The following is a 27777-nucleotide window of genomic DNA, read 5'->3' as shown; positions in this document are numbered from 1 at the left end:
TATCATTACCATTTTATTAAACAATAGAGCTGGCGAATGATTTTTCACCTTGGCTATCATATTTCACGTGTATGAATAACGAATATTCCATTAAAAATGGATGCCACGTGACCAAATGAATGATGATTATATTATATTATAAGGATTTCAAATTATATCTGAATCCATGCAAAAGTCATGAAATTGATAAAAGTTTGTGTTACAAGAAAACGAAAACTTTTTGAATATTTGTCAGGTTAGTAGCAACAACTCGCTTCTCTATCGGATGATACATGAAAAGACCTTTAGCGTCGCCTCTCATATAGACGGCCATAACACCAAAACCACTCCTTGTTAGGATGATTTCGTCACATAATGATAGAATAAATTGCTCCAAAATAACTGTATACAGTCCTTTGCATGCTTCTTCTTTTAACTTTCCAAACGGTCCGAGTCTGTCAACGTGAACTATAGGTCGGTTTATGTTGACGTAAGAAGTGAGGTTATTTTTAGCACTTTCTTTCACTTTGTCCGAATCTGAAGCCACATAAATGAAATAATCCGAGTTTTTGTCATATTTTTTCAAAAAGTCAAATAGCACCGTTTCATTAGGACGTCCGAAACGCGGGATTAGGTCTGTGGGCATGTTTGGATTTTTACCTGTGCGGATGTGACAACAAACAAATTTTTTCATTCTAATTCGATTAGTATAAAATTCATTTGTATCATTTAAAATCCACTCATTTGGCTTGAATAATGTATTAAGTACTAAATGTATGGCTTCTTCGTTATTTATGTTCAAAAGCCATTTTAATCTTGATTTACCCAAGGTGTGATTTTTTAATCCATCGATCACATGGGTATGAAATCGTATGAAAATTACATGCTTTGTCCAAATTCTTTGAAAGTCAAAATGCTCAACAACTTTTGCAAATTTGTAGTCTTCAATGTGATTAAATGTTCTTGTTAAGTTATGAGGAACAGATTTGATATAAGATTTACATATTGACCAGTCGTATATGTTAGGCAGTAAAAACTGATCTAGGTTGCAAGGCTGTACCATATCGATCACAAACACACGCTTTGTCAAAAGAGCCATTAGAAAAGATGACACTATTCCCTTTTGCCGATCAGCCCAGCCGCCACAAGGAATAGAAGAATCGCACCGGTAAACAAGGAAGTTTCTATTTTTACATTGGTTTTTATTTAAAACAGTAATATCCTCCAATGATTCCGCTGTTAATACACGCCGATCTTTGTTCAATATATTTTCTGCATATGATCGATTTTTTGAGACGTGGTTTACACATGGTTGATTAGACGAGTTGTTTTTCTCAATTTTGATAACTGATATGTAAATTCCATGGATATATGCGACCTGCACCGTGACGATAAAAGATAGCACTGCAATTGCCTAAAATGAATGAAAACAAATATTGATTAATAATCTTCATATAAACATATAGATATAGAGGATATTTGTTGATCGGAATATATTTCACCGAGTGAGCACCAAAAGGTATATTTCACGAGTGGCGCAGCCACGGGTGAAATATGAACTTTTGGTGTTCACAAGGTGAAATATATTTCGATCTTACACTAAACTAAACAAATTTTCTTTTTATTATATGCAAAGAAACGTTTTAAAAATACATTAAACCTAATACTGAATGTAAAGCGCGCCAAATAATAATACAACGTGACGTCATTTACGACGTCACGTCATTAAGTTGGTACCCACTACTGTGCACGCTAATATTTCTCTGAAACAACGTAAGGGGCTTAAATTCAAAACAGTGAAATTATCAAAGTGGTAATTTCACTGTTTCAAACAGTGAAATTACCAGTTTTATATCACTGATATTTTTCTATAAACCACCGAAAAGCGTGTAATAAACAACACTCATCCGATTCCCTGAAGTGAGATTATGCTGGAAAATTGGGCTGAATAATAATCATTATAATACGAAATCTCGTATTTCATTAATGCCGTTTATTTGAAGGGAGACAACCCTGGCATGACATTATGTTCATATTTTATACTAGTTATCTCCCTTTATCTGAAAGATTTTGTTTTTCTAAAAACTTATAGACCCAACCTTTCCCTCCCGCCGGAATATTTTCCTTCTAATTGTGTTGTGCTTTCTTATTTCTAATTTCAGCTTATTTAAGATGGATGCCATCAATAGTTTTCAAGCGAAACGTCATGGCTGGATTTCATAATGCGTCTGTAGACAAGTGCATAAAGACTTTAATTAAGCAAGCTATGATGATGAATATGTTTTTCTATCTCTTTATCGTATTACTGATTGTATTATTTTTACGAGATCATCATAAGTTTTATAGTATATGTTACCTTTAAACTGGTTGAAGGATTTTGTAAGTTTTTTTGTGTGTGTTTGGGACAGACAGCAAAATAACAAATAAAGAATTACAAAGTTAGAAGTTCCGTTTTTACATATTTACATACTGTATTTTAAATTTTTAGAGCATTTTATAAATATACAAAACCGTTAAAATTATGAAACAAACGATGAATAAGAAAATGAAGAATGAACATAATTAGTATGTATACACTTATGGAAGTAAATTACCTGAGAGACAACAAAAATATAAATAAAGAATTACTAAATTAGAGTTACGTCCTTACAGTTACAACTGAATTTTAAATTTGCCATGCGCATGCGTGGCGGTAAATTATGAGCGAACAAACGAGTCCAGTTACCATAGTGTAGTTACTATAGTTAGTGTATGGTAAATGAGGAATGATAATGAGCCTATGGTAGTGAATATGAGGATGAAGAGTGGAAGAAATAGGAAGAATGTATTTATTAGAAATGCACTATATATCATATACGATATAATGATAGTAAGGTATATATATAATGACAAATGACGCTGTGACATTCTTCCCCGCTCAGTCACAAATGTTGTTTAGACATTTCTATATTTTACTAGTTATTTAAATTAATTACAACTACATACCAAGGGGTAGAAGTTTTTAAACATATATAACTACTTTTTACAAAGCATTTACAAAATATGCACTTTTTAATATTGAATATTTAGAAAATTAGCAGACGTTTCTTTTGCAATTTGACATTGTTTGTCCTAAGTACACAATACATCGATCCAATATAAAACCTATCCCGTGCTGGCACGGAATTTTCGCTTTATATGGCAATACTTAATATAGCATAATTGGCACGTGCAGTCCGAGGCGAAGGTACATGTCACAGGAAATGTGTATAGAAATTATCCTTATACCCACTACAAAGGGAAAAACACATTTAATTTCACAGCGCTTGTCACTGAACATGCATCAATAGTCGAAGTGGCCACACTCGATACTGACTACAATTAACATCGAATTTCCAATTTCAGCAGAATGAAATGATAATTGTGGAAATTTGCTTATTTCAGAGTATGAGGAACCTTTCATGTTCGGACCTAGTCCATTCTCGAGACAAAATCATATCCTAATGACACCGGAATTTAAAGTCACGATTATAATGTATATGTTCTAATCTTGGTTTTGGTACCAAAAACGTGGACATTAAGCATATTAGGCAACGGGAACGTTTCAAAATTGTAATGAAATGAGACTCCAACCATGACAGAAACATAGACTTAATCCGGTGTTTTTTGTTCTTTTGGCTCTTCAGGAAAACAATTATTTCGTTTTGCTCGCTCGCTCACACATAAAAATTATTGATTTTAAAGTATTGATTTATAACGATTGTCGCTCGCTCGCCCCATTTTTTTTTCTGTAAAAATTTCGTAGTCAATTTGATGATGTTCAAGAAAGGGCGGCTACATAACAATAGGAGATACTTCTAAAGAAATATTATTGTTAGTTAAACAAAGATAGAGCTTTAAAGATAAATTTTAATCAAGAATGAGCATAGTATATCTTTAAGCATTATTTTGCTATTATCTACACGAATACAGAACAAATATCAGAACAAACCATATTCAATTTACATAGTTTAACAATCATCAAAATAAAACACAAACCAGTAGAAATCCTTTTAGTTTAATTAAACGTATTCCTAACATATTGATTCACAAATATTGAACGTTTATACGGCGAGTAAAGTATCGTATGTTCTAAAAGAACAATTAACAATATATCCAATAAAAGATTAGTATTCAGACTTGCCTTACACAATATGAGTAGCACGCAGTGGAGCCTATGGAACGCCATAGCTGCCTCATGTTATTACATTTCTTTTTATTTTGCCCAGTGAGCGTCTTATATGTCAAATATAAGCGTTGTAATGCCATTGTAATTTGTCGACTTGTCTAAACATTGCCTTACCTAACAGTAGTTTTATCTCTGTAAAATGTGATGTTGGCTTGTGTTAAAATTGTTTAATTATTTTAATCAGTAGTGTTATCATGTCAAAAATGTCGTTTTGGCTTGTCTGAAATGTACCATATTATGTCAACTAGTCGCGCTATTTGGTAAAATTGTGGAGCTGTTGTTTTTTTTCAAAAGACTGTTCATTTGAAACAGTAGTGCTCTCTTGTCGAAATTTTGTGTTGACTTGTAAAAGCACAGCTTTATTTTATGAAACTGTCATATTATAATATAATATATAGTATAATAAAGTGAAGAAGAAAGCATACAATATAAATTATACAAAATTCGACAGGGCCAGAGAGTTAGCAATTTAGCTAAATCTCAACCTAGACAGTTTTGGAAAAAGATTCGAAAATCTTTTAAAAAGGCACCACTAAAAGGCCGATAATCTTAATATCGATAGTCTGTTTAACCATTTTAAAGGCATGTTTGGTGAGGAACCGCCGAGTAGTGAAAATGACGACTATATTCCGCAGAACGACCAGACCGATGCTGACCTAGATGGTTATTTTACAGAACAAGAACTTAGATCCCCAGTTTTCCACCAAAACAATAATAAAATGCCGGGGTTAGATAATCTTCCAAGTGAATTGTTTAAGTCGAGCTATGATTTAATTTCATCTCTTTTGTTGAAAATATATCATAGAATATTTAACAGTGGTGAATATCCTAATTCTTGGGGTTTAGGAATAATTACTCCTATCTTTAAAAAAGGGGACATATATGATGCTAAGAATTATCGAGGCATTTGTCTTATTAATGTACTTGCAAAAGTTTACTCAGTTGCTTTTAAATAGATTAACTCAATGGTCCAACAAATAAGATACGCTTGACAAAAATCAATTCGGATTCCAAAAGGGGAAGTCAATAATTGATTGTATTTTTGTCCTACATTCTGTATTAAGTAAAGTTTTAGACTTGGGTAAAAAACTTTATTGCTGCTTTGTTGATTATATGTTGTGTTTTGATAGAATTAATAGAACATATTTATGTCAAAACCTTCTAACAGAAAAAGTTAGTAGTAAATTTGTACGGGTCGTAAAAGCAATGTTTATTACCCTTCCAGATTTTTTCCGCCTTTTTGATTGGATATTGATCACCCGAAAGAAATTTATATAACCGAGCCAGACGGGTAATATACACACTAAATTTCCCCGTTGGGTACCCAACGTTGTAAACAACATGCGCTGAGGTGATGCGCGTACGGTTCGATTTTACGCGGTGTAAATTCCGATTTAAAAGCACTTTTTAACTGTCAAATGATAAATATTTACCAAAGTAGAGTAATGATACATATTACCATCAGTATCGAAAACAAATATGACCTTGTGAAAGCTTGATATTAATTACAAAAAAGTGCGTTCAATAGACTACTCCTTTTCTCTTGTTTACATTCGTTAGGTACGGGAAAAATACGTCATGTATTTATGTGACGTCATGTTGTGACGAAGAGGTACCCTAAAGGGAATCTTATTTCGACGTTTCATTTGAAACAGCAATGATTTTTTAAAAAATCGTCTAAACTCGGCAGGGGAAGGGTAATAAAATTATTATTTTGGTTTTGGAGTGATATATGTGGATATATTACCTGCCAAGATAAAATATCACCCTCGCCTAACGGCTCGGTGATATAAAATCTTAACAGGTAATATATCCACATATACCACTCCAAAACCAAAATAACATAATTTTTATAATACTATTGTTAAGTCATGGGTAAAGTTCAATTCAGAATCATCAGACTTCTTCACCTCTAACATCGGATTGAAACAAGGTGACCCAAGCTCCCCTCTGCTATTTATGTACTTCGTAAATGACGTCACACATAATATTAATACTAATATTGTTGATACATTCACAATTAACGAAGTAAAATACTTTTTATTATTGTATGCTGATGACCAAGTACTATATGCTACATCCCCGGAAGCATTACAGTCTATGATTAATGATCGTGTCATGTATTGTAGGGAGTGGGGTCTAACAATCAACACTACAAAAACTAAAATATTAATATTCGAAAGAGGACGTCACTCTCAACATAACTTTTTTTATTGAAGATACACCCTTAGAAATAGTTACATCATTTAAATATTTAGGTATTACATTATTTAAAAATGGAAAGTGGTATCGCAGTCAAAAATGTATTGCTCAGCATGCGTCTCGTGCATTGTATAGCCTGTTCACCATCTTTAATAATATCGAGTTACCAATTAAACAAAAAATAAGCTTATCTGACAGTTTGGTTGGTTCTATTCTAAATTTTGGCTCTGAAATATGGGGAATGCGTGAAGCGACCGACATAGAACTGTTACATACTAAATTCTTACGTCGCGTATTATGTGTGGAACGCTGCACTTTATGGAGAACTCGGCCGCGTACCACTAGCCGTATTCAGAAAAATAACCATATTTAAATATATTGGATTAAAATATTAAGGCACACGGACTCTTCATTAATAAAGCAGACCTATACGTTTTTAAAAGCTGACGCTGATAGCGGTCGTGAATATCGTGGTCTTAATTGGGCTGCTCAAGTGAAAAGTATTTTAGATGTATATGAATTAAGCTATGTCTGGAATCAACAAACGGATGTGAATAATATACCGTTCCAGATGATAAAACAACGCATATTAGATACATATTATCAACGCTGGTATTCAGACATTAATAATTCGCCACGCCTTCAATCTTACTGTATATTTAAACATAATTTTCAAACACAACATTATTAGATTGCATTAAAGAGAACAAGTGTAGGGTTGCACTATCAAGACTTAGAACATCGTCGCACAGTTTACTTATAGAAACCGGACGTTACGAGAATATCGCGCGAGAAGAACGGCTTTGTAAATAATGTAATATGAGAAAAGTTGAGACTGAATTCCACTATATTTTAGTATGTCCTAAATGTCTCGAATTGAGAACAAAATATTTTTGGCAGTATTTTTGTCGTTGGCCATCGATACATAAATTTGATCAATTTATGAATGCCACATCTAAAAAATATATTTGTAATTTATCGAAATATATACATGTATATTTTGCCAATAGAATAAGAATTTCATTATTTGTTCATACACCTCCATAATACTGTATGCTCTTATTTTGAAAACAAAAGCTGACATGTTAGAAAAAAATACACTGAACTTTGTTAAAATGTGCAAAATACTATGTATTCATAAGTCAATTTAATTACTTGGGTTTTTCTTTTCTGAAAACACGTTTTCATGTACCTGCCGCAATTATATATTGCTTGCTATAAACTTTGTAAAAGAGTTTTATGCAATAAATTTATGTTATGTTATGCTATGTTATTAAAATGGTAATTTATGTAACTTTTAAATATACCGATCAATGTTTATGGATTTATAGAAGAGAAAAATTGTGTGACGTGCATTATTAAAAATAACATGTATAACGAAGAAGCGGATAAAATATGTGTTATATCTTTTCCAAACAACCCATCTTAACTGTTCAAGATTTTGAAGGAAAAAAAATAATTATTTAAAATCTATTTATGTGACTTAAATTTTTCTATTTGCATCACAGGCAAATCGGATAAAGGATATAATCATGTATATTGAACACTAAAAATGCATTATCACCAGTTCTGATATTTTTTCTGTATGATAATTGCCAGCCCTGGAATTTAGCTGCTGTATTTGTTTGGTTAAATTTTGTAACTGTTGAATAATTTTATTTTTAACAGATGAAATTAAGAGGAAAGCAGGTTTAACCTTGACATTTAGATATTTTTTACCCTTAGAGGATTGACCATACTAAGAGGACTTGGCCTAACTGACTGAAATTGTGAGAGAAGATGATTTTTTTTATTCCATTTTAAGTTTTGCTTCATCTGATTGAGCTTCTTTCTAAGTAATTCATAATTATGGATTATTTATACTTGTATTTGGAAACACTTTAAGGATGTTATTCAACCCGGACCAAAACCTATTACATAACATTTTATTTTTGGTTGACTGCTTAAACCTAATGTTATACTTGGACAAAAGCTGTTTTTATTTAAGGCTATAATTTGCAATAGATTCAGCAGGTAGTTGCTGAGCACAATAAAACATTTTTGGCTTTTTACCACTGGAGACATTACCATAAATACCCTTCAATTTAGACAAAATATTTTGAACAGAAGCATTCTTGTCGAGATGTAAAAGATCTGTACGGGCTCTAACCTTTAGACTCTTTTTTATGGATATAAGCAAAATATGTTTAGGATACACCCTATTTTTAATTAACCAGTTGTTTTTATACCTTTATAAGTTAATTAAAAGCACAATAATTAAGATTCTTAACAGAAAACTTTGGCAACTTAGGTACTTTAGAAGGAAATCGAGCAGGTTTCTGTAAACCATTAGGGTGAGATAGAAAATACTGTATTGGTGGAAAAGATACAGGGGTGGAGGAAGTGGATTGTTATTAGTTTGTGTATTTACATAAGGTTTAGGAAATGAATATTTGGCAGAAGAGTTACATGAAGACATTTTTTCTCAAACCTGTATTAAACAAAGAATGCCTATTGGGATAGCTGTTACCACATGCACCAGTTTCTGGTGTAGGAGTACCAGAGTTATATTTAGCAGCAAATCTTTTTAGAGGTGTGAAAGGTTTTTATGATTAAAGTAGGGGGGCAAGTGTGCTAGATAAAGGTTGAAAAATATTAGCTTAATGTTTAAGTTTATGGTTAGTATTTCCTGATGCAATCATAGGAACTCGAGAACGGGACCGCAGATTGCGGCGCATATTTTCGATCGTGTAACGGTTTTTAAAAACGTTTCTGCTACATCTTAATATCTTAAAGTATTATCCGAGCATATGGCCTCAAACAATATATTATCACTTGAACCCAATCTGTTACTTTTAAAACTGGTCAAATTTTACGGTATTATAAAAAAAAGACAAGGAGTGACATCCGCCATTTGCCGCAACGTTCGGCATGAGTTTTCCCCCTTTGGCTACACTTGATTACTAGTACTATTTTTTCAGAATTTTGTTCCCGTTATCGTTGTCAACTATCAGGTATCGTAACGGTTTATTGTTTACACGTGTTGACATGTACTAGTGTTTCACATGTATAGTCGGCATGATAACGGGCGTATTCGTGTTATGATTTGTTTACATGGAGAAAACAGACACTTTAGTAATATGGTCTAATAGATTTTGCCTAACTGAAAAAAGGAATATCAAAACATGATCCATAGATAAATATTCAAGGCACTCATCTGGTATTCCTTATTAGGAAATGTGAAAGTTTCCCATGTATTGAGTGACATAAAGAGAGTACTAGAAACATTAAAACAAAAATCAAGCATATCAATAGGGGTAACGTACGCCGAACGTTGCGGCAAATGGCGGATGTCTTTCCTTTTTGGCTTGCAGCCACCGCTGCAAGACATTTGTTTTGGAAAACTTGTTCCGGTTAGGTGGTTTCCTGCTTACATTTGTTAGTGCATGATTGAACGGGAAACCAGCTGCAATCGTGCTAATCAAAAACTTTTCGGCCCTTTCCGTCACTCTTCGGATTAATGATAATAGCCGATGTAGTTCCGATTGCAATCGTGACAATTCGGGCGATACCGTCATACTGCGGAATCAGACGTAGTAATATTACGGAAATCTAAGCTATTTTAGTTACTTCGGTAATCCCAGTTTGTTTATATAAATAGGTTTTCTATTTTTACTTGATTCCGTTTCAATTCTTTTTCAAGACGCAAAAGTTAGTTTCTTTTATAATTGGTTTTTGTCTTTATTAGTTTTATACAATAGAGTATGGTTACTGTAGTAGTATTCCGTCTCCAAAGGGCGGTCCTGCTTATCAAAAGATCGTGACCGAATCACGCAGAATATTAGTGCATGATCAAGTTACATTTAGATCTACTGACAGATTGGTGAGGTAATCTAAAACTAGCCCATGCATATCATTTACCTTGCCACGTGCTGATCTCCTGTGTTGTCGATCGTGTAACATATAGTTGATACATGCTTATTAATTGGTACCACGTAACGAAGTCTTTTAGTGCATTTACTTGTCTCTAAAGCTGCTATATAAATGAAATAAGCAACTGCCAAAACGAAAAACCCTACATATCCCTTTAAAAGTGAAATTTTTTTTTTCGAGAAAAAAAAAATAAATAAACCCATTATGATATACAAATACGTAATTAAAAAAAATTGTGATAATAAATTGAAACAAAAAAAAAACAATTTTAAAGGGAAGGGATGATGGCACAACTGAGCAAGCCTTTCCTTTTAAAAGGAAACTTTATCTTTTTTCAATTTACCGTAAATTTGACTGATTTTTATATTAGCAGTTTATATTAAATTGAGATAAGATAATTAAATACCATCCGCTCGTATAATATAAAAAAGATATTCAAAGGTCGGACAAACAATATGTAAAGCTGGTACGGATTTGGATTTAAAATGCCGCTACAATATGCGGTCCTGTTCCAGAGTTCCTATGGATGCAATATTATTTAAAGTTACATTAAATAAATATGTAAAAATATATTCCCGTCGGCCTAAAAAACAAAGCATTATACAGTTTCATAAGCCTTTTTTTAACAGTTCTGTTGTAAATCTCCATCAAATATTTGTTTCATAAAATTAGGATTTTAACACGGAAAAACCCCACGGTAACACTAAAGTTCGTATACGAAATTTTTTTAGCATGCAAATGAAGACAAAATCAGCTCGTGTATGCCGCTTCGTCACAGTGTTATAGCTGCTTTCCTGAACACCAGCAATTATGAGAATTTCTTAATGCAATCACACTTTTACCGTTTTAGCTTCACGGTGCACTAGGCCTGGGGTTCATAAAAAAGTAATCATCTCATAAAAAGGTCTAAATTTGTACCGAAAAACATCCGTTACAATATGGCGGAAATATACGTTAGATTAGAGCTGCCCACATAGTCACATGTTTGTTGTGTTTAATATTGATGTACGGATGAACCGAATGGCGGAGTTTCTCATGCAAACAGAAAAAAATTATTATTGTACTTCCGATTTCGCCACAATGAGGTTGCCCATTTTTTTTTATGCGGTATAAAACTTATTTTGGTTGTCTTGACATCAAAAATAAAATGGAGTTCGATATGAAACCAAATTTATTTATAAATTGTCGCCATTTCTTTGTTTTTTTATGAAATTTTATTTTAATGGTAGCTTTAAATTCATTGATGACAAAAATTGACAAACAAGCTTAAACTATGGTACTATTGTGCAAAATGAAAATTACATAACTTAAGTACTATTACTTTTATACAGTGTACAAAAATTAAACCTATTTACAATTCAAAGTCAAAGAAATATTAACTATATAGGTAGAACTTTATTTTAGTTTTAAAAGTATTGAAACTGTATATATATATTATATATATATATATATATATATATTATTAATAGCATTAACAGACAATATTTTTTTTATTTTTATTCTTCTGGTACACCACACAGGCTTTTTTATGTTCCCCCTGTTCGACTTAAACGTAACCTTATCAATGAAGCTATTTTTAGTGTTGTCAAAACATTGCTTCACGGTAATACAGTTTTTGTATCATAGTTTGGGACCTTTGTCAAATTAAATGTATACATATGCATGCACAGAGCGTTAACTAAAAGTCTGGTATTAGTTTCCTTAAAAATAATATGACTAAAAGTCTGGTATTAGTTTCCTTAAATATGTCATTGCACCCCATAAAATCAAAATGCACGGTTGGTTCTCTGAATAATTTAATAACAAATTGCGAATTATTGAGTGTCAGTCGGATGAATGAATGAAAATTTATAACCATTATCCACTAGTATCTGATTTCTTTCCTTGTTAAATCAGAAGGCCGTACTGTAAATAAGTACATTCTATACGATATAATATTACATTTCATAAAGATTTGATGTCAAAATTTAAGTTTTTCGTGAAAATTATGCAAACATGAACCTCATAATCTGTAAAATAGAACACTAAATCCCTCTTTAAAGGAACATCAACCCTTGTCGAAATTTTGTGAACCCATGCGACAAAAAAGCCAGGATCCGCCCCTGTTACCAGGTATGGGGATCACCATTATTTTTATTCAAAATTGCTTCAGTGTTTTAAATCTTTACTGCTGGTGGAAACAGACTCTACCCATGCAACCAGTGCAGACCTTGACAGCTGGCGTGCCTTTGCTGACTAATCATAGTCTGCACTGTTGGGTAATGAATGAAGAATGGTTTCACCCAGACTGAAATATGGACAAGTCCATTTGAAATATATAACTTCGTAAGGGTTATGTAAAACATAATATATTTCCCTATCTCCTTAATACGGGAACGTTTCAAAATTATAATGAATGAGACTCCAACCTTGAAAGAAACATATACTTAATCCGCTGTTTTTTTTGTTTTGTTTTTTTGTTGTTTTTTTTTCTTTTTTTTTTTTTTTTTTTTTTTTCTTTTGGCTCTTCAGCAAAGGAAAACAATTATTTCGTTTTGTTCGCTCGCTCGCACATCATAATTATTAATTTTAAGTATCAATTATTAACGATTGTCGCTCGCTCGTCCTATTTTCTTTCGAAAAAAAATTAATTGTCAATTTGGTGTAGCCTTAGAAGGGTGTTCAAGAAACGGTGGCTACATAACAGTACGAAATATTTCTAAAGAAACATTATTGTTACTTAATCAAGGATAGAGCTTTAAGTTATAAGTGATAAGTGCTACACAGTCTCTTTGTTTAAGTGAAATAAACCTATTGATTTCACACAAAGTATCAAATGTTATATTTAAAATTCTATAATCTATAAAAGGTAGTCGCAATATGAATATAATAGTGTCATATAAAACTAGCATTGTTTTAAAAGAAAAGACCAGCTTTACTTATCCGCAGCTTCCCATACATAGTTGACTGATTCAAATTAGACATGTTTAGTGAGAATTTCAAAAATTTCAATATTTTATTTGTGCTTTAGCATTATTTTGCTATTCTCTACACTACACGAATACAGAACAAATATCAGAACAAACCATATGCAATTTACATAGTTTAACAATCATCAAAATATAACACAAACCAGTAGAAATCCTTTTAGTTTAGTTAAACGTATTCCTAACATATTGATTCACAAATATTTCACGTTTAAACGGCGACCAAAGTACCGTATATGTTCTAAAAGAACAATTTTAACATCAAGGTTTACAATATAATATTCAATGAAGGATTAGTATCCAAACGTGCCTTATACAATATGAATAGCACACGCAGTGGAGCCAACACTATACTAGTACTTGGTATCGACTTTTTTACGATATGCGTTGTATATCTATTTCAATTTGTTTGTTTTGATTGGGTTTTACCTCACACCGGCACACTATTGGTCATATGGCGACGTTCCAGCTTAACTGGTGCTGGAAGACCTCAGGTGCCCTTCCGTGCATTATTTCAGGCACCTGAGTAGAACCACTGAGCTAGCTGTATACATGTAGCTTCATCACACGAAAGAATTCAAAGTTCCTGTCGGGTTATGAACCCACAGTTGTGAGGGGCAAGCGGTTTTAAATCAACGACCTTAACCACACGGCCACAGACGAGTCGATTATAATTGAAAGACCCTGACTAAATTAATATAAAAATGTCATACACTGTCGTACTTTAAATAACAAAGATGATATATACGTCTTTGGCTAATGGTTTAAATAATAACCTCGGTAACAGTAACCAGTGTTTGGTTAGAAAAAGGAACGACCGAATCCATGTGAACAGATGAACCTGTCACTCCTAATTATGTTACCGTATAGTATGTATATCGTATGTATGTACCCTTTTAAGAGGTAACACAAAGTCATTGCTTAATCATTAAAACATCTAAAACATTTTTGTATAATGTAGGATCTGATTATCAGAGCGTGGAACAATCTTATCCATGAATCTTTGTATTTTATTGAAGTACATGTAATATGAAACTGTTCGATTAGGACCATCTCCATTTCTTGTGTGGTTTATAATTATTGATTAAATCAGTCGCTTTAAGTTCCGATGTTTTACGGAGGAAAAAAAGGAACTATAGTCCAACCTGTAATAAAGACCATTCAAAAAAGAGACTGAACATGGCCTTTAAAGACAAGTGGCCTTTACTTGGAGGTTAATAAGATCCTTTTTTATTTGCAGGTAATTTATATCTATATTATCAATAAAGGTTTATCGGAGAGTGGTCTTTATTCGCAGGGTGATCTTTATTCGGAGATTGTGTTAAACACAGGTTTGACACTTACTCTGTATTAATCGTAATTTCACCAGGACACGGTACCCCTTATGAAAGTAAGACCTTTAATTAAAATCCAAACGATAAGCATATTCCGTCTCTTTTTTACTGTTTATTTATTTATTTTTTTATTTATTTATTTCATAAAAAAAGGATATTGAATTAGTAACTGAAATTATTAAAACAGTTGAATAAAAGTTTTCTATGCGAATCTATGGCGAGCACAACGTTATTTTATTCAACGAGTTCAGTGAACTTAGTGTTGAATGTACAGAAATATAATATTCTATTTATCATAGTTTCAAAATAAGACCTGTTTATGGTAAAAAAAGGAATAACGTATCCATTTACAAGCTTATAGTGTAAAGCTATAATTTAGGGTGTCGTATAACACAAAGGATTTCTTTTAAAGGTCATATGTGTCCAAACAATGTTTGAATAATGGTTTTAGAGTATGTAAGGTTAGTGTCACAAAAAGTAGGTAGCGTTGAATGTGAAATAATTTGATATGATATACATGTAAAAGGTTGGAAACAAAAGTAAACAAAATGGTAATTTTACTTATTCCATACAATAAAATGTATATATGGCCAATGTGTATTTTTTGAACTTGTAAGAGAACATCAAAAATAAAAAAGCTTTTGAGAAATAAAAATGTCATTTTTGTGTGCTTAAAGGCACATTATGCCTTAGAAATCCATTTTTTTTTGCTAGTCTTTAGAAATATCAAACATGTGTTTAAGAATTTTTAAATAATGGATTAAGAGCATGTTAGATGTTTAACAACTGGAAAAAGTAGCGTTAAACATGCAGATATGTGTCGTAAAGGTAGCAAAATGTTAACAAAGTAATTTTATGACTTTCATACAAAATACTATTTCGCTATAATTATACCAATTGCCAATAAAACTAAAGATGCAAAACATAGTACGTGTAAAAATAGATGAGTATGATTAAGGAAACTGTAAAAAGATACAAAAGTTAACAGTTTTGAGACTTAATGGGTCTTTAATAGGCCTTTAATTTTGTCAATTTAAAAAAATAATAATAACATAAATCAAAAGGTTTAAAATCAAATCATACTGTAAATAAGATTTAGGAGAACAAAATAGATCAGAACAGAATCGTTTATTGGCATTAAAAATATATATAAATATATGTTTGCAAATGTTTGTGTATATATTTTATAATGCTGCTATGATACTTTAAAGCTGCATTTTTCCATATGAGCCAAACTATTTTAAGAAAATCAAAGTTAAGAAAAATGTACCAAAATTTTAAAGGCACATTTTGCCAAAGAAACAAACAAATCTTTACTTCTTTCAAGAAGGTTATGAGTTTTATATTATTGAAATATTGGGTTTAGAGAATGTTAGATTTTTGTTACCTGAAGAAAATACCCGTAAATGTAAAACTATTTGTCTTAAAAGTAGCAAAATTATTTCATTGTTCAATTCACAAAATTTTACTTTTATTTACAATAAATAAGTTTTCAAAATTTTCTTGGAAATTAGCATGCTGCTTTAATGCTAAAATGTATTATTCAAAGTTAAATTGCAGTAGTATTTAAGTGTCGTGATGTTTTGGTGTTGTTTAAATAAAATCGTGAAACTTGACAACCTTGAAATCTTTGAAAATCATAATAAAACCATACAAATATAGGCATGTAAAGTGGTATAGTGGTGAATAAAAACCAAAACAGACAAATTATATTTTACGAATTTAAAAATCTTAAGGCCGATTATACCACAGAAATGTTTGTAATTTTATTTTTCGATTTTCTTTTATTTTTGTTGTAATTTTATAGTCTTACTGGCCTATTACCAGTACAATCTTTTTTCTTTTGTTGTATATTGGCAATTAGTACAGTTATCGTGAAATAGTTCTTTAATAGTTATAATATTCATTCCCTTACCCCGTTTATCCAGAATTTTTATAATTTAATTGTGAAAAATGACTCATGAATTAAAACCGTTTGTAAGATTGTAAGTTTTATTTATTATTATTATTATTATTATTATTATTATTATTATTATTATTATTATTATTATATTATTATTATCATCATCATCATCATCATTGTTATTATTATTATTATCATCATCATTGTTATTATTATTTTTTTTTTTTTATAACTTTTTCCTATTTTTTTTCTTTAAACTCACATACTTTATCTCGAAATCCATAATTACCGAAGAAAGGTCATTGAATATTGGGTTATAGCTAAACCATGTTTATACGCATTTTGTGGGCGTATAAACATTAAGCAAAGTAAAAAAGTAAAGGAAAAAAAGTTATTTGATCTGGGCGTATTGAATGAAAAATTTACACTCTTATGGACACATGTAGTTCACGATTTTGAATCTTTACACATTATATGTCAAATCTACAGAGGATATTCAACTGGGTTTTTTTTTTCTTTTTTCTTTTTGTCTAAAGATACAGGGTTTAATTTCATCGAGTATAGTATGAAAATATGTATATATTATGAGTGGCGGTAGCCACGAGTGAAATATGATAAATTTTCATACAACAAGATGAAAATAAATCCTGTATTTACAAAAAAAACTTGAATTTTCTGTTAACAATTATTATATACATTTTCAATTTTTTGGACATTGCAATTTGAAAGACTTTGCCTTAAATTTTGTATATTGGCTGAATTTAGAAAAAAGTAATCAACCAGTAAAAATGCCCAAAAAAAATGTTTAACTGCAGTAAAAAGAAAATTTTACAGTTGAAATAATGTAAATGAAAATGCGCACTTTATTTCATCAACAGTTCTCAATACTGTATTTATAAGTATATAATAAATATTGTAAAACTACAAGTATATTGTATAAGTGCAACTTAGTAGAGCCAACAACCCTTAATAAACTGATCGACGAAAATATAAGTTATCACTCACTCAATTATTCAATTATACCATGTTATAATCAAAAATACGTACTAGATAATTTTGCGGGCGGGATGATAACATCTGTCTTTATAAAACTGTTGCCCAGCTAGTGTTATACCCCCATGGGAACCAATAAGTTTTAAGTTTTATTTATTATAACTACTTCATCGCAATTTCATATTTTCTGAATTTTTTATTTAATTTTTTTATTTTATTTTATTTTTTTTTATTTATTAACAATTTTTTTTTTTGGTAACAGAAATCAGCAAAAAAATTTTATGTTAAGTACTTTCCCTTTTGTTTCAATTTTAAACTCTAGAGAAAAAGAAATGAATTAACACCAGCTATAAATCTATGTTTTTGCTACTGGGAATGTTTTATATCACAACCCCATTTCAACCTCTGTTAAAACACAGTAATGGTCATTTTTTTGGAATTCATGAAAAGTTGTCACATTAGAAAAAATGATATATTAATCCTACTACAGTTACAGTAATTGGTACAGAAAAGTTAGATTTTTTTATAAAAATAGAATCAGATTTAAAATGCTATGACTCGTTAGGAAAATACATTTAATGGGAGATTTAAACAGTCGTACATCAGATAAAGTATAACAGATATATAGATTTTATATTAATATGGATAATATAACTGATAAGTATAAAAATAAACATAATTTGAGCCGCGTGTCACGACAAAACCAACATAATGGGTATGCGACCAGCATGGATCAAGACCAGCCTGCGCATCCGCGCAGTCTGATCAGGATCCATGCTGTTCGCTTACCAACCCTATTACAAGTAGAGAAACTGATAGCGAACAGCATGGATCCTGATCAGACTGCGCGGATGCGCAGGCTGGTCTGGATACATGCTGGTCGCAAACCCATAATGTTGGTTTTGTCGTGACGCGGCTAATTTAAAGAATATGAAACATTGGAAAGTGCCAAAATAACTGAATTATGTTAATATTATAATTGATTCTTACAACAATTTGATACTTTAAACAGACGTAAGTCCAGTTGTAAGTTCTGTCACTCAAGTAATAGGTGAATGCTCACATCATATGCTTTGATAGTTGCACAAAATGAAAGAAAAATATAAAAGAAATATATTACTAAAAACACACAAAACAAAACAAAACAAAGAAAAGAAAAGAATAAAAAAAGAAAGAAAAGAAAATCTTAATAATAACGCCCTGTTTCAACTGAGACTGTTTCAACGAGGAAAAACATTAAGAAAGCGAGTATTTTTCATTATTTTTTTAAATAAATTTGATATTAATTATAACAAGAAACATAATTATTATTGGAAAAAAACAACGATTAAACGTGCGTACATGTATATAAGTATACTGGATTCCGGCCATCTACTAGACATTGCAATGCAATAGCTCACACGTATACACCGATGAATTTTGTCCAAATTCAAAACAGTTCCCCTTTAGGTGAAGACTTGATTTCGTTTTAGTCTGGTCCCACGATAATAAGTTTCGGTAAACTACCAAATCAGACAGTTGCACAGTTCACTATTTGTACACGGAGATAAGAAAACATCGTCTTTCCATTTGAAGAAAATGGATTTAAAATGTGTTGCAGCAAAGCAAGAAATTTAAACTATGTTCTGAAGTGTATAGCTGATATATGTGAATGTTTTTATGTACTTGTATACTTATTGACGATTTGCAAAATAAATCGTGTCATTCCGCAGTAAACCATGCCTCTTTCACTTAATCATAATTATAAGGCTCAGCTGCTTCGCAGACGAATAAGCTATAAAAGGCGTACCATCATGCAATATTTTTTAATAACACAAGATTTTGTTATTTGAGCCGCTTACAAAATCAATAGCTACAAAGTTATTTTCATTTACTTTATTCGTCAAATAAGATATATATTTCGTTATGTTCTTTTTGTTCATGATTCGTATCGTAAACTATGTCTGCAAATTGATTATACACCATGATCGCTTTAAAGCCCACACATAAGGAAGTATAAAATATGGCTTTTAGGTGACTAAGTATAATGAAAGCAACGAATAGGTGAAAAGAGTAGAACATATTCTTTCGATGTATGCAAATATTATACACGCATCTCTAAAGACTTCTTATGTTACAAAAATAAAACATACTTTATAACTTAATAAAATCGTTTAAAAAGAAAAAACGTCCGATACGTTGTCCTGTCGTTTCTTCTTTTTCTTGCTATTTTAAGTAGGGGTTTTATTTGTTAACCAATGATTTCTTGAATGTGCAATAACTTTTAAAGGCAATTTAATACAAAATTTATTTTTTTCATACATGCATTTTGGAAGTTTTTTATAAAAATATCAAAATAATTATCATGATTTTGCAGTGGATATAAAGATTTACCTTAAACTCCTATTTTGTAGGATTATATTTAAGCTTGAATGTACTTCATTTTATCATTAGGGAAAGGAAACCCGTATAAAATTTGCTGCAAAACAATTAGATACATTAGAGCAATAACGTCTCAGCAATTTGGCAAATTGCCTTGTATAGATTCAGTTATATATTGTTTTTTTACTACTTGTCCTAAAAGTGAAACACTTTTCCTACAAGTTTAGAGCCAAGCTAGCCTGAAGTATGATGACCAGGTTGTGCACTGTTGATAAGTCAAATTTAACTATGAATTGGCTGTTCATTGAGCGAATCTATTTGATAATCTATAAATTATCATACTTCTCTAAGAATTACACTAACAAATGAAAAAACAAGTTTTATAAGTGTTGAAAATTGATTACCCCTCAAGCCGATGCTAGGGAGCGTGGTGGATATTGCACTTATTAATTATCCCTCATGTACAGACTCAATCAAATCGAATTTGCAATTTTCATGTAATCTTGTTGTGATTAATGCTTCCGAGGGATCACTTTTCTTCCAGTTTTTTATAAATCAAAGGCTAATACAGAATCATATAGACAAGTATACATAATAAATTTTCTCTAATTGTCCTTTTTACACCGGATAAAGATTAACAATTTTATCGAATATCTTCTGCAAATTCTTCTCGACTTTTAGACAAGTTTAAAAACTCTTTGAATATCTGTCAAATTGTATTGGCCAACTTTTCGAAGATTCGAAGTGTTGAAAATTGATTACCCCTCAAGCCGGTGCTAGGGAGCGTGGTGGATATTGCACTTATTCATTATCCCTCATGTACAGACTCAATCAAACCGAATTTGCAATTTTCATGTAATCTTGTTGTGATTAATGCTTCCGAGGGATCACTTTTCTTCAAGTTTTTTTTATAAATCAAAGGCTAATACAGAATCATATAGACAAGTATACATAATAAATTTTCTCTAATTGTCCTTCTTTAAACCGGATAAAGATTAACAATTTTATCGAACATCTTCTGCAAACTCTTCTCGACTTTTAGACAAGTTTAAAAACTCTTTGAATATCTGTCAAATTGTATTGGCCAACTTTTCGAAGATTCGAAGATGGGCAGACATATTACACATTTTAACAGGTATTTTGTAAAAAGAAATTTTACATGAACAAGGTTCGGACAAACAAAAACATTTACATAATTGTTCATATTTTACGTAACAGCTTTAGAAATATTACAAACATTGCGAATCTTGCCAATAACAGTTTCGGGTTTAAAAGGTGGGATTACTAAGACTTTTGACAGAAAGGCAATTTTATAGAAGATAAAACAAAAAAAAAACCTTACTCCAGTTAGCTGGAATCTGACAGGTAGGGGCCGAAGTTTTAAGAAAATTAAAAGATTGGTACCTACAATTTTTGCAGGAACTGAAAAAGAATACTTGATATTTGAACCACTAACAATGGCACAGAATCAGGGTTAAGATTAACCTTTGGAATACCAGTATCAACAATGATATAACAAATGTAAGGAACAGAAGAACTATTAGCACTGGAAATATTTAAACTAAAATCTATAAGGCTGTGAAGTTTTGTTTTAGGAACTAAAGATAAATAAAAAATATTTACTAAGGGAAGAAACCATGATTCCTGTATAAAGAAGACCTTTACATGAAGTGTTACTAATGAGAACTTTAACCTTATTGGCATGGCATGCCAAAGGTGCAATATATGGGCCTTTAAAAAATGACTGATCATCAGTTGGCTTAGTTGAGGTGGTTACTCTCGGTGTAAAGGGTTTCTTTTGGAACCTTATTTAAAACAGACTTTTTAATAGCCATAGGTGTTGTTTTTTTTTTTTTGCTGTACCCTGCTTTTTACTTTTATTACTTAATTTGCTTCTTTTTTGGTATTTACCTTGGTAGTTTTGGGGTTTTTTTAACTTTGAAGTTTCTTTTTAACATTGCCAACCCTGGAATTTAGCTGCTGTATTTGTGTGGTTAAATTTTGTAACTGTTGAAGATTTTTATTTTTAACAAATGACATTAAGAGGGAAGCAGGTTTAACCTTGACATTTAGATATTTTTTACCCTTAGAGGATTGACCAAACTGGGAGGACTTGGCCTAACTTACTGAAAGTGTGAGAGAAGATGAATTTTTTTATTCAATTTTAAGTTTTTCATCATCTGTTTGAGCTTCTTTCTAAGTGATTCATAATTATGGATTCTTTATACTTGTATTTGGAAACACTTTAGAGATGTTATTCAACCCGGACTAAAACCTATTACATAACATTTTATTTTTGGTTGACTGCTTAACCCTAATGTTAAACTTGGACAAAAGCTGTTTTAATTTAAGGCTATAATTTGCAAGGTAGTTGCTGAGCATAATAAAACTTTTTTGGCTTTTTACCACTGGAGACATGACCAAAAATACCCTTCAATTTAGACAAAATATGTTGAACAGAAACATTCTTTTCAAGATGTAAAAGATCTGTACGGGCTCTAACCTTAAGACTCTTTTTTATGGATATAAGCAAAATATCTTTAGGATACATGCTATTTCTAATTAACCAGTTTTTTATACCTTTATAAATTAATTAAAAGCACAATTATTAAGATTCTTAATAGAAACCTTGGGCAACTTAGGTACTTTAGAAGAAAATTGAGCAGGTTTCTGCAACCCATTAGGGTGAGAAATAGAATACTGTATGGGTGGAGAAGGTACAGGGGGTGTAGGAAGTGGATTGTTATAAGTGTGTGTATTTACATAAGGTTTAGGAAATGAATATTTGGCAGCAGGGTTACATGAAGACTTTTTTCTCAAACCTTATTAAACAACAAATGCCTATTGGGATAGCTGTTACCACATGCACCAGTTGCTGTTAAAGGAGTACCAGTATTATATTTAGCAGCAAGTCTTTTATTAGTAATGTGAAAGGTTTTTTTTTTTATTTAAGTAGGAGGGGCCACACCGCTAGATTTTACATGATACAGATGGTAAAATATTAGCATAATGTTTATGGTTAGCATTTCCTGATGCAGTATTATTTAAATTTATGTTGACAAAACTTGACAAACAAGCTTACAACTATGGTACAATTGTGCAAAATGAAAATTACATAATTTAAATAATATTACTTTTATACAGTGTACAAAAATTATATTTTAAACCAATACCTATTTTAAAAAGTGATATTCTTTTAAGTGTAGTTAATTTACATTTTTTTTAAATGGTATGCTTCCCCTAGTACACCATATATATTTCTTTGAAGAAAAAAAAACAAGTAAAATAAATATTAACTATTAAGGTAGAACTTTGTTTTAGGTTAAAGTATTGAAACTGTATATAAATATTATTAATTGCATTAACAGACATTAATTTTTTTTATCTTCTGGTACACCACACTTTTAAGAAATTTTAAAAGAATTTTTCACTATTTGTTTTTTTTTTTGTCGTTTTTTTGGGGGTTTTGTTTGTTTGTTTTTTGTTGTTTTTTTTTTCTTTATTTTAGACAATTTTATACTAACAGTTCCTCGTAATCTTTGTACACACAAGTCTGTTTGAGAACTTAAAGTTTTACACAGATTCGCACTGACTTACAGTCAGAATTTCAAAAAGAATAAAATTAATGATACTATTCAATATGTCAAGTGAATGTTACACACAATCAAATACTAGTACATTTAATTTTGCCTAATAACCGCGTAGTAACTTCAACTTTCAATTGTGCAAAACATTGATTTCCTTGCAGGTTCATGAAGAGAAAAACAGAATTTACGTGACAAGCTATCAAAAACTCATTCTGAAAGTTTAAAAACTCAATCAAAAGAAATGCACACAATTGCAGATTTAACCGAACAATCATGTTCATAACTTGAGCTCTTCATAACCTGAATTTAAAAAACCACAACGACAGTCGGGTTTGCGTTTTCGTATCCAATTCTATTCTTCTTTATTGCAAAAAAAATAAACATGTAATTATTGAATGTCTTGCACAACGGATAATATTAAAATTGCACCGGATTATGTTCCCTGTTCGACTAACCTTATCAATGAAGCTATTTTTAGCGTTGTCAAAACATTGCTGCACGTCTATACATTCTTTGTATCATAGTTTGGGACCTTTATGTTGAAAATGTGTCACAGTTAAATCGTATACATATGCATGCACAGAGTGTTGACTTAAAGGCATGTATTAGTTTCCTTAATAATAATATGGCCTTGCACCCCATAAAAACAAAATGCATGATTGGTTCTCTAAAAAAAATAAAAACTAATTGCGGATATTACCCTCTTCAAACATATCATTTTTTACCTTACTTACGAATTAAAAAAGATGTATTACAACGCGTACATCCTTCCTATGCTTGATTATTGTTGTACGGTATAGGGAAAGGACACAAACTCATACACCAAATTACAACATTAGATCTTTGTATTATTTCAATCAACTTAAATTTTAGGCTGAAATACCACACAGCAATTCTGTTGTATACATCTTTTAAATTATTTGGCACCGTTGTACACGAGTAAAATTTTTGGTTTATCTCACAATGAGTTAAATAGTTCATAACGATGTTGTTCTGAAAAGTAAACCTCATACTAATTATTTAAAGGATTCTTTTTCTTATTTCAGTATTGACGTTTGGGACAAATTAACTTAAAATTTATAATAATTAATGTAATATTATCTTTTTTTTATTATTACGAGTTTATCTTCAATTACTATGATTATTGAGTGTCAGTCGGATGAATGAAAAAATCTAACCATTATCTACTAGTATTTGTTTTCTTTGTTATTGTTATAGTCTGATTTTATTGACCTGTCAATTATGAATACATTATAGGACTCATTTAAATATATTCGATCCCACTTCGGTTTGGTCCGTGTAGTTTACGAGAATTAATGTGGAGTATATTAGTCATGGATTGAAAGTCACGCCAGCTTAATGTAAAGGTTTTCGTTAATTCACAATAGGACAGTCGGTAAAGAGAATGACTGATAATTGAGAGATTCTGTGGTTTCGATCCGTACTGTTACCATTGTTTTAGTACTCTTCTTTATTTTTGCAGTATATTTTAATGGAACAGATTTGTAGTATGTTTTTTTACGGCATTGAAAAGACATTTATTGATTTTAATCCGTTTTAATTTTAAACATGAATTCTTAAAAGACATGTTATTTAAAAAGAGTAAATACATAACAAAATTAAGTAAAACATAAACAAAAACGAACAACATAAATAATCATATATAGATTCAATAATGTTGAAAGTATTAATAAGAAAAAAACATGGACCAACGCGGCCTCGAACTTAAAACACGTGTTGCACCTAGATTATAAACTCGTGATTTACGCTATTGTGCTATAACGCGGAGTACACTTAGTTTAGCGATACAAATTAAATTAAATTCCATCGTATAGCGTACATCTCACGGAACTTATCGAACATCTACCGAAGATTAATATACTGTGTGCATCGACCGTGTAATCAGTATGTAATTGACAGGTTAATAAAACCAAACAATAAATCAGAAGGCCGTACTGAAAATAAGTATACATGTTTACGATATTATATTACATTACATTAAGTTTTTTATATCAAAATTTAGATTTTCGTGGAAATTATGCAAACATGTGACTCTTCACCTGTAAAAAATAGAACACTTAATCCCTCTTTAAAGATACATCAACCCTTGTCGAAATTTTGTGACCCTATGTGATAAAATATCCTGGACCCGCCCCTGTTACCAGGTATGGGGATCACCATTATTGTTACTCAAAATTGCTTCAGTGTTTTTAAACTTGACTGCTGGCGGAAACAGACTCTACCCATGCAACCAGTGCAGACCTTGACAGCTGGCATGCCTATGCTGACTAATCATAGTCTGCACTGTTTGCTAATGAATGAAGAATGGTTTCACCCAGACTGAAATATGGACAAGTCCATTTGAAATACATGTATATAACTTCGTAAGGGTTATGTAAAACATAATAGATTCCCCTATCTCCTTAATACGGGAACGTTTCAAAATTGTAATGAATGAGACTCCAACCTTGACAGAAACATAGACTTAATCCGCTGTTGTTTTTTGTTTTTTGTTTTGTTTTTTGTTTGTTTGTTTGTTTTTGTTTTTTTGTTTTTTTGTTTTTTTTTTTGTTATTTTGGCTCTTCGTGACAGAAAAACAATTATTTCGTTTTCTCGCTCGCTCGCACATCATAATTATTGATTTTAAGTATCAATTATTAACGATTGTCGCTCGCTCGTCCCATTTTTTTTTTTTCGTAAAAATTTCGTAGTCAGTTTGGTTTAGCCTTAGAAAGGTGTTCAAGAAACGGCGGCTACATAACAGTAGGAAATCCTTCCAAAGAAACATTATTGTTAGTTAAACAAAGATAGAGCTTAAAAGATATACTATGCTCAAATCTGACATTAGAAAATATTGATAAGTGCTACACAGTCTCTTTGTTTATGTGAATTAACGTATTGATTCCACACAAAGTATCAAATGTTACATTTAAAATTCTATAATCTATAGAAGGTAGTCGAAATATGAATATAATAGTGTCATATAAAACTAGCATTGTTTATTAATGAAAAGACCAGCTTTACTTATACGCAGCTTCTCATTACATAGTTGACTGATTCAAATTAGACATGTTCAGTAAGAATTTCAAAAATTTCAATATTTTTTTTTTTTGTGCTTTAGCATTATTTCACTATTTTCTACACTACACGAATACAGAACAAATATCAGAACAAACCATATGCAATTTACATAGTTTAACAATCATTAACATAAAACACAAACCAGTAGAAATCCTTTTAGTTTAGTTAAACGTATTCCTAACATATTGATTCACAAATATTGAACGTTTATACGGCGACTAAAGTACCCTATGTTCTAAAAGAACAATTTTAACTTCAAGGTTACAATATATCCAATGAAAGATTAGAATCCAGACGTGCCTTATACAATATGAATAGCACACGCAGTGGAGCCTGTCACTATACTAGGTCTTGGTATCGACTTTTTTATGATATGCGTTGTAATATTTATTTCAATTTGTTTGTTTTGATTGGAGTTTACCTCACACCGGCACAGTATTGGTCATATGGCGACGTTCTACCTTAACTGGTGGAGGAAGACCTCAGGTGCCCTTTTCGTGCATTATTTCAGGCACCTGAGTAGAGCCATGTGCACTGACGTTCCGTAGCTTCCTCACACGAAAAAATTCAAAGTTCCTGTCGGGTTATGAACCCACAGTTGTGAGGGGCAAGCGGTTTTAAATCAACGACCTTAACCACACGGCCACAGACGCCTCGATTATGATTGAAAGACCCTGACTAATATAAACATGTCATACATTGTCGTACTTTAACAAAGATAATATATACTTTTTTGACCATTGGTTTAAATAATAACCTCGGTAACAGTAACCAGTGTTTGGTTAGAAAAAGGAACGACCGAATGCATGTGAACAGATGAACCTGTCACTCCTAATTATGATACCGTTTAGTATGTATATCGTATGTATGTACCCTTTTAAGAGGTAACACAAAGTCATTGCTTAATCATTAAAACATCTAAAACATTTTTTTATAATGTAGGATCTGATTATCAGAACGTGGGACCATTTTATCCGTGAATCTTTGTATTTTATTGAAGTACATGTAATATGAAACTGTTCGATTAGGACCAACGCCATTCCTTGTATGGTTTATAATTATCGATTAAATCAGTCGCTTTAAGTTTACGAAAAAAAAAATAAGATCTACAGTTCAACCTGTGAATAAAGGCCATTCAAATAAGGGACTGAACATGGTCTTTAAAGACAAGTGGCCTTTACTTGGAGGTTAATAAGATCTTTTTTTATTTGCAGGTTATTTATATCTATATTATCAATAAAGGTTTATCGG

At 31.2% G+C, this 27777-nt stretch overlaps 1 protein-coding gene across 3 annotated transcripts; it reads right to left on the bottom strand.

The window, feature by feature from the left end:
* Positions 1-26889, bottom strand: LOC132714401 (uncharacterized). Of its 3 annotated transcripts, none has more exons than XM_060697284.1 (2): positions 26669-26889; positions 1-1393 (listed from the first exon to the last, which is right to left on the bottom strand). In XM_060697284.1, exons 1-2 carry the CDS (start codon positions 26708-26710, stop codon positions 200-202), a joined length of 1236 nt encoding a protein of 411 aa, XP_060553267.1. In that variant the 5' UTR covers positions 26711-26889; the 3' UTR covers positions 1-199. The 3 variants fall into 3 exon arrangements, with proteins under 3 accessions (XP_060553267.1, XP_060553265.1, XP_060553266.1); XM_060697282.1 differs by lacking the exon at positions 26669-26889 and adding an exon at positions 13413-13531; XM_060697283.1 differs by lacking the exon at positions 26669-26889 and adding an exon at positions 3997-4120.
* Positions 26890-27777: the final 888 nt, after the last annotated feature.

The sequence above is a fragment of the Ruditapes philippinarum genome, unplaced genomic scaffold (assembly GCF_026571515.1).
Source record: "Ruditapes philippinarum isolate M1 unplaced genomic scaffold, ASM2657151v2 ctg2486_1_1_1_1, whole genome shotgun sequence".
NCBI classification, from domain to species: Eukaryota; Metazoa; Mollusca; class Bivalvia; order Venerida; family Veneridae; genus Ruditapes; species Ruditapes philippinarum.
Note: the sequence above shows the minus strand (reverse complement) of the source record. Positions and strands in the feature narration are given on the sequence as shown.

Coding starts and splice junctions, on each gene's coding strand:
- LOC132714401 (XM_060697284.1), bottom strand. CDS start 26,710: ATGTTAGGAATACGTTTAACTAAACTAAAAGGATTTCTACTG. Junction 1,394..26,668: donor AACTAAAAGGATTTCTACTG/GTTTGTGTTTTA, acceptor CATTCATTTTAG/GCAATTGCAGTGCTATCTTT.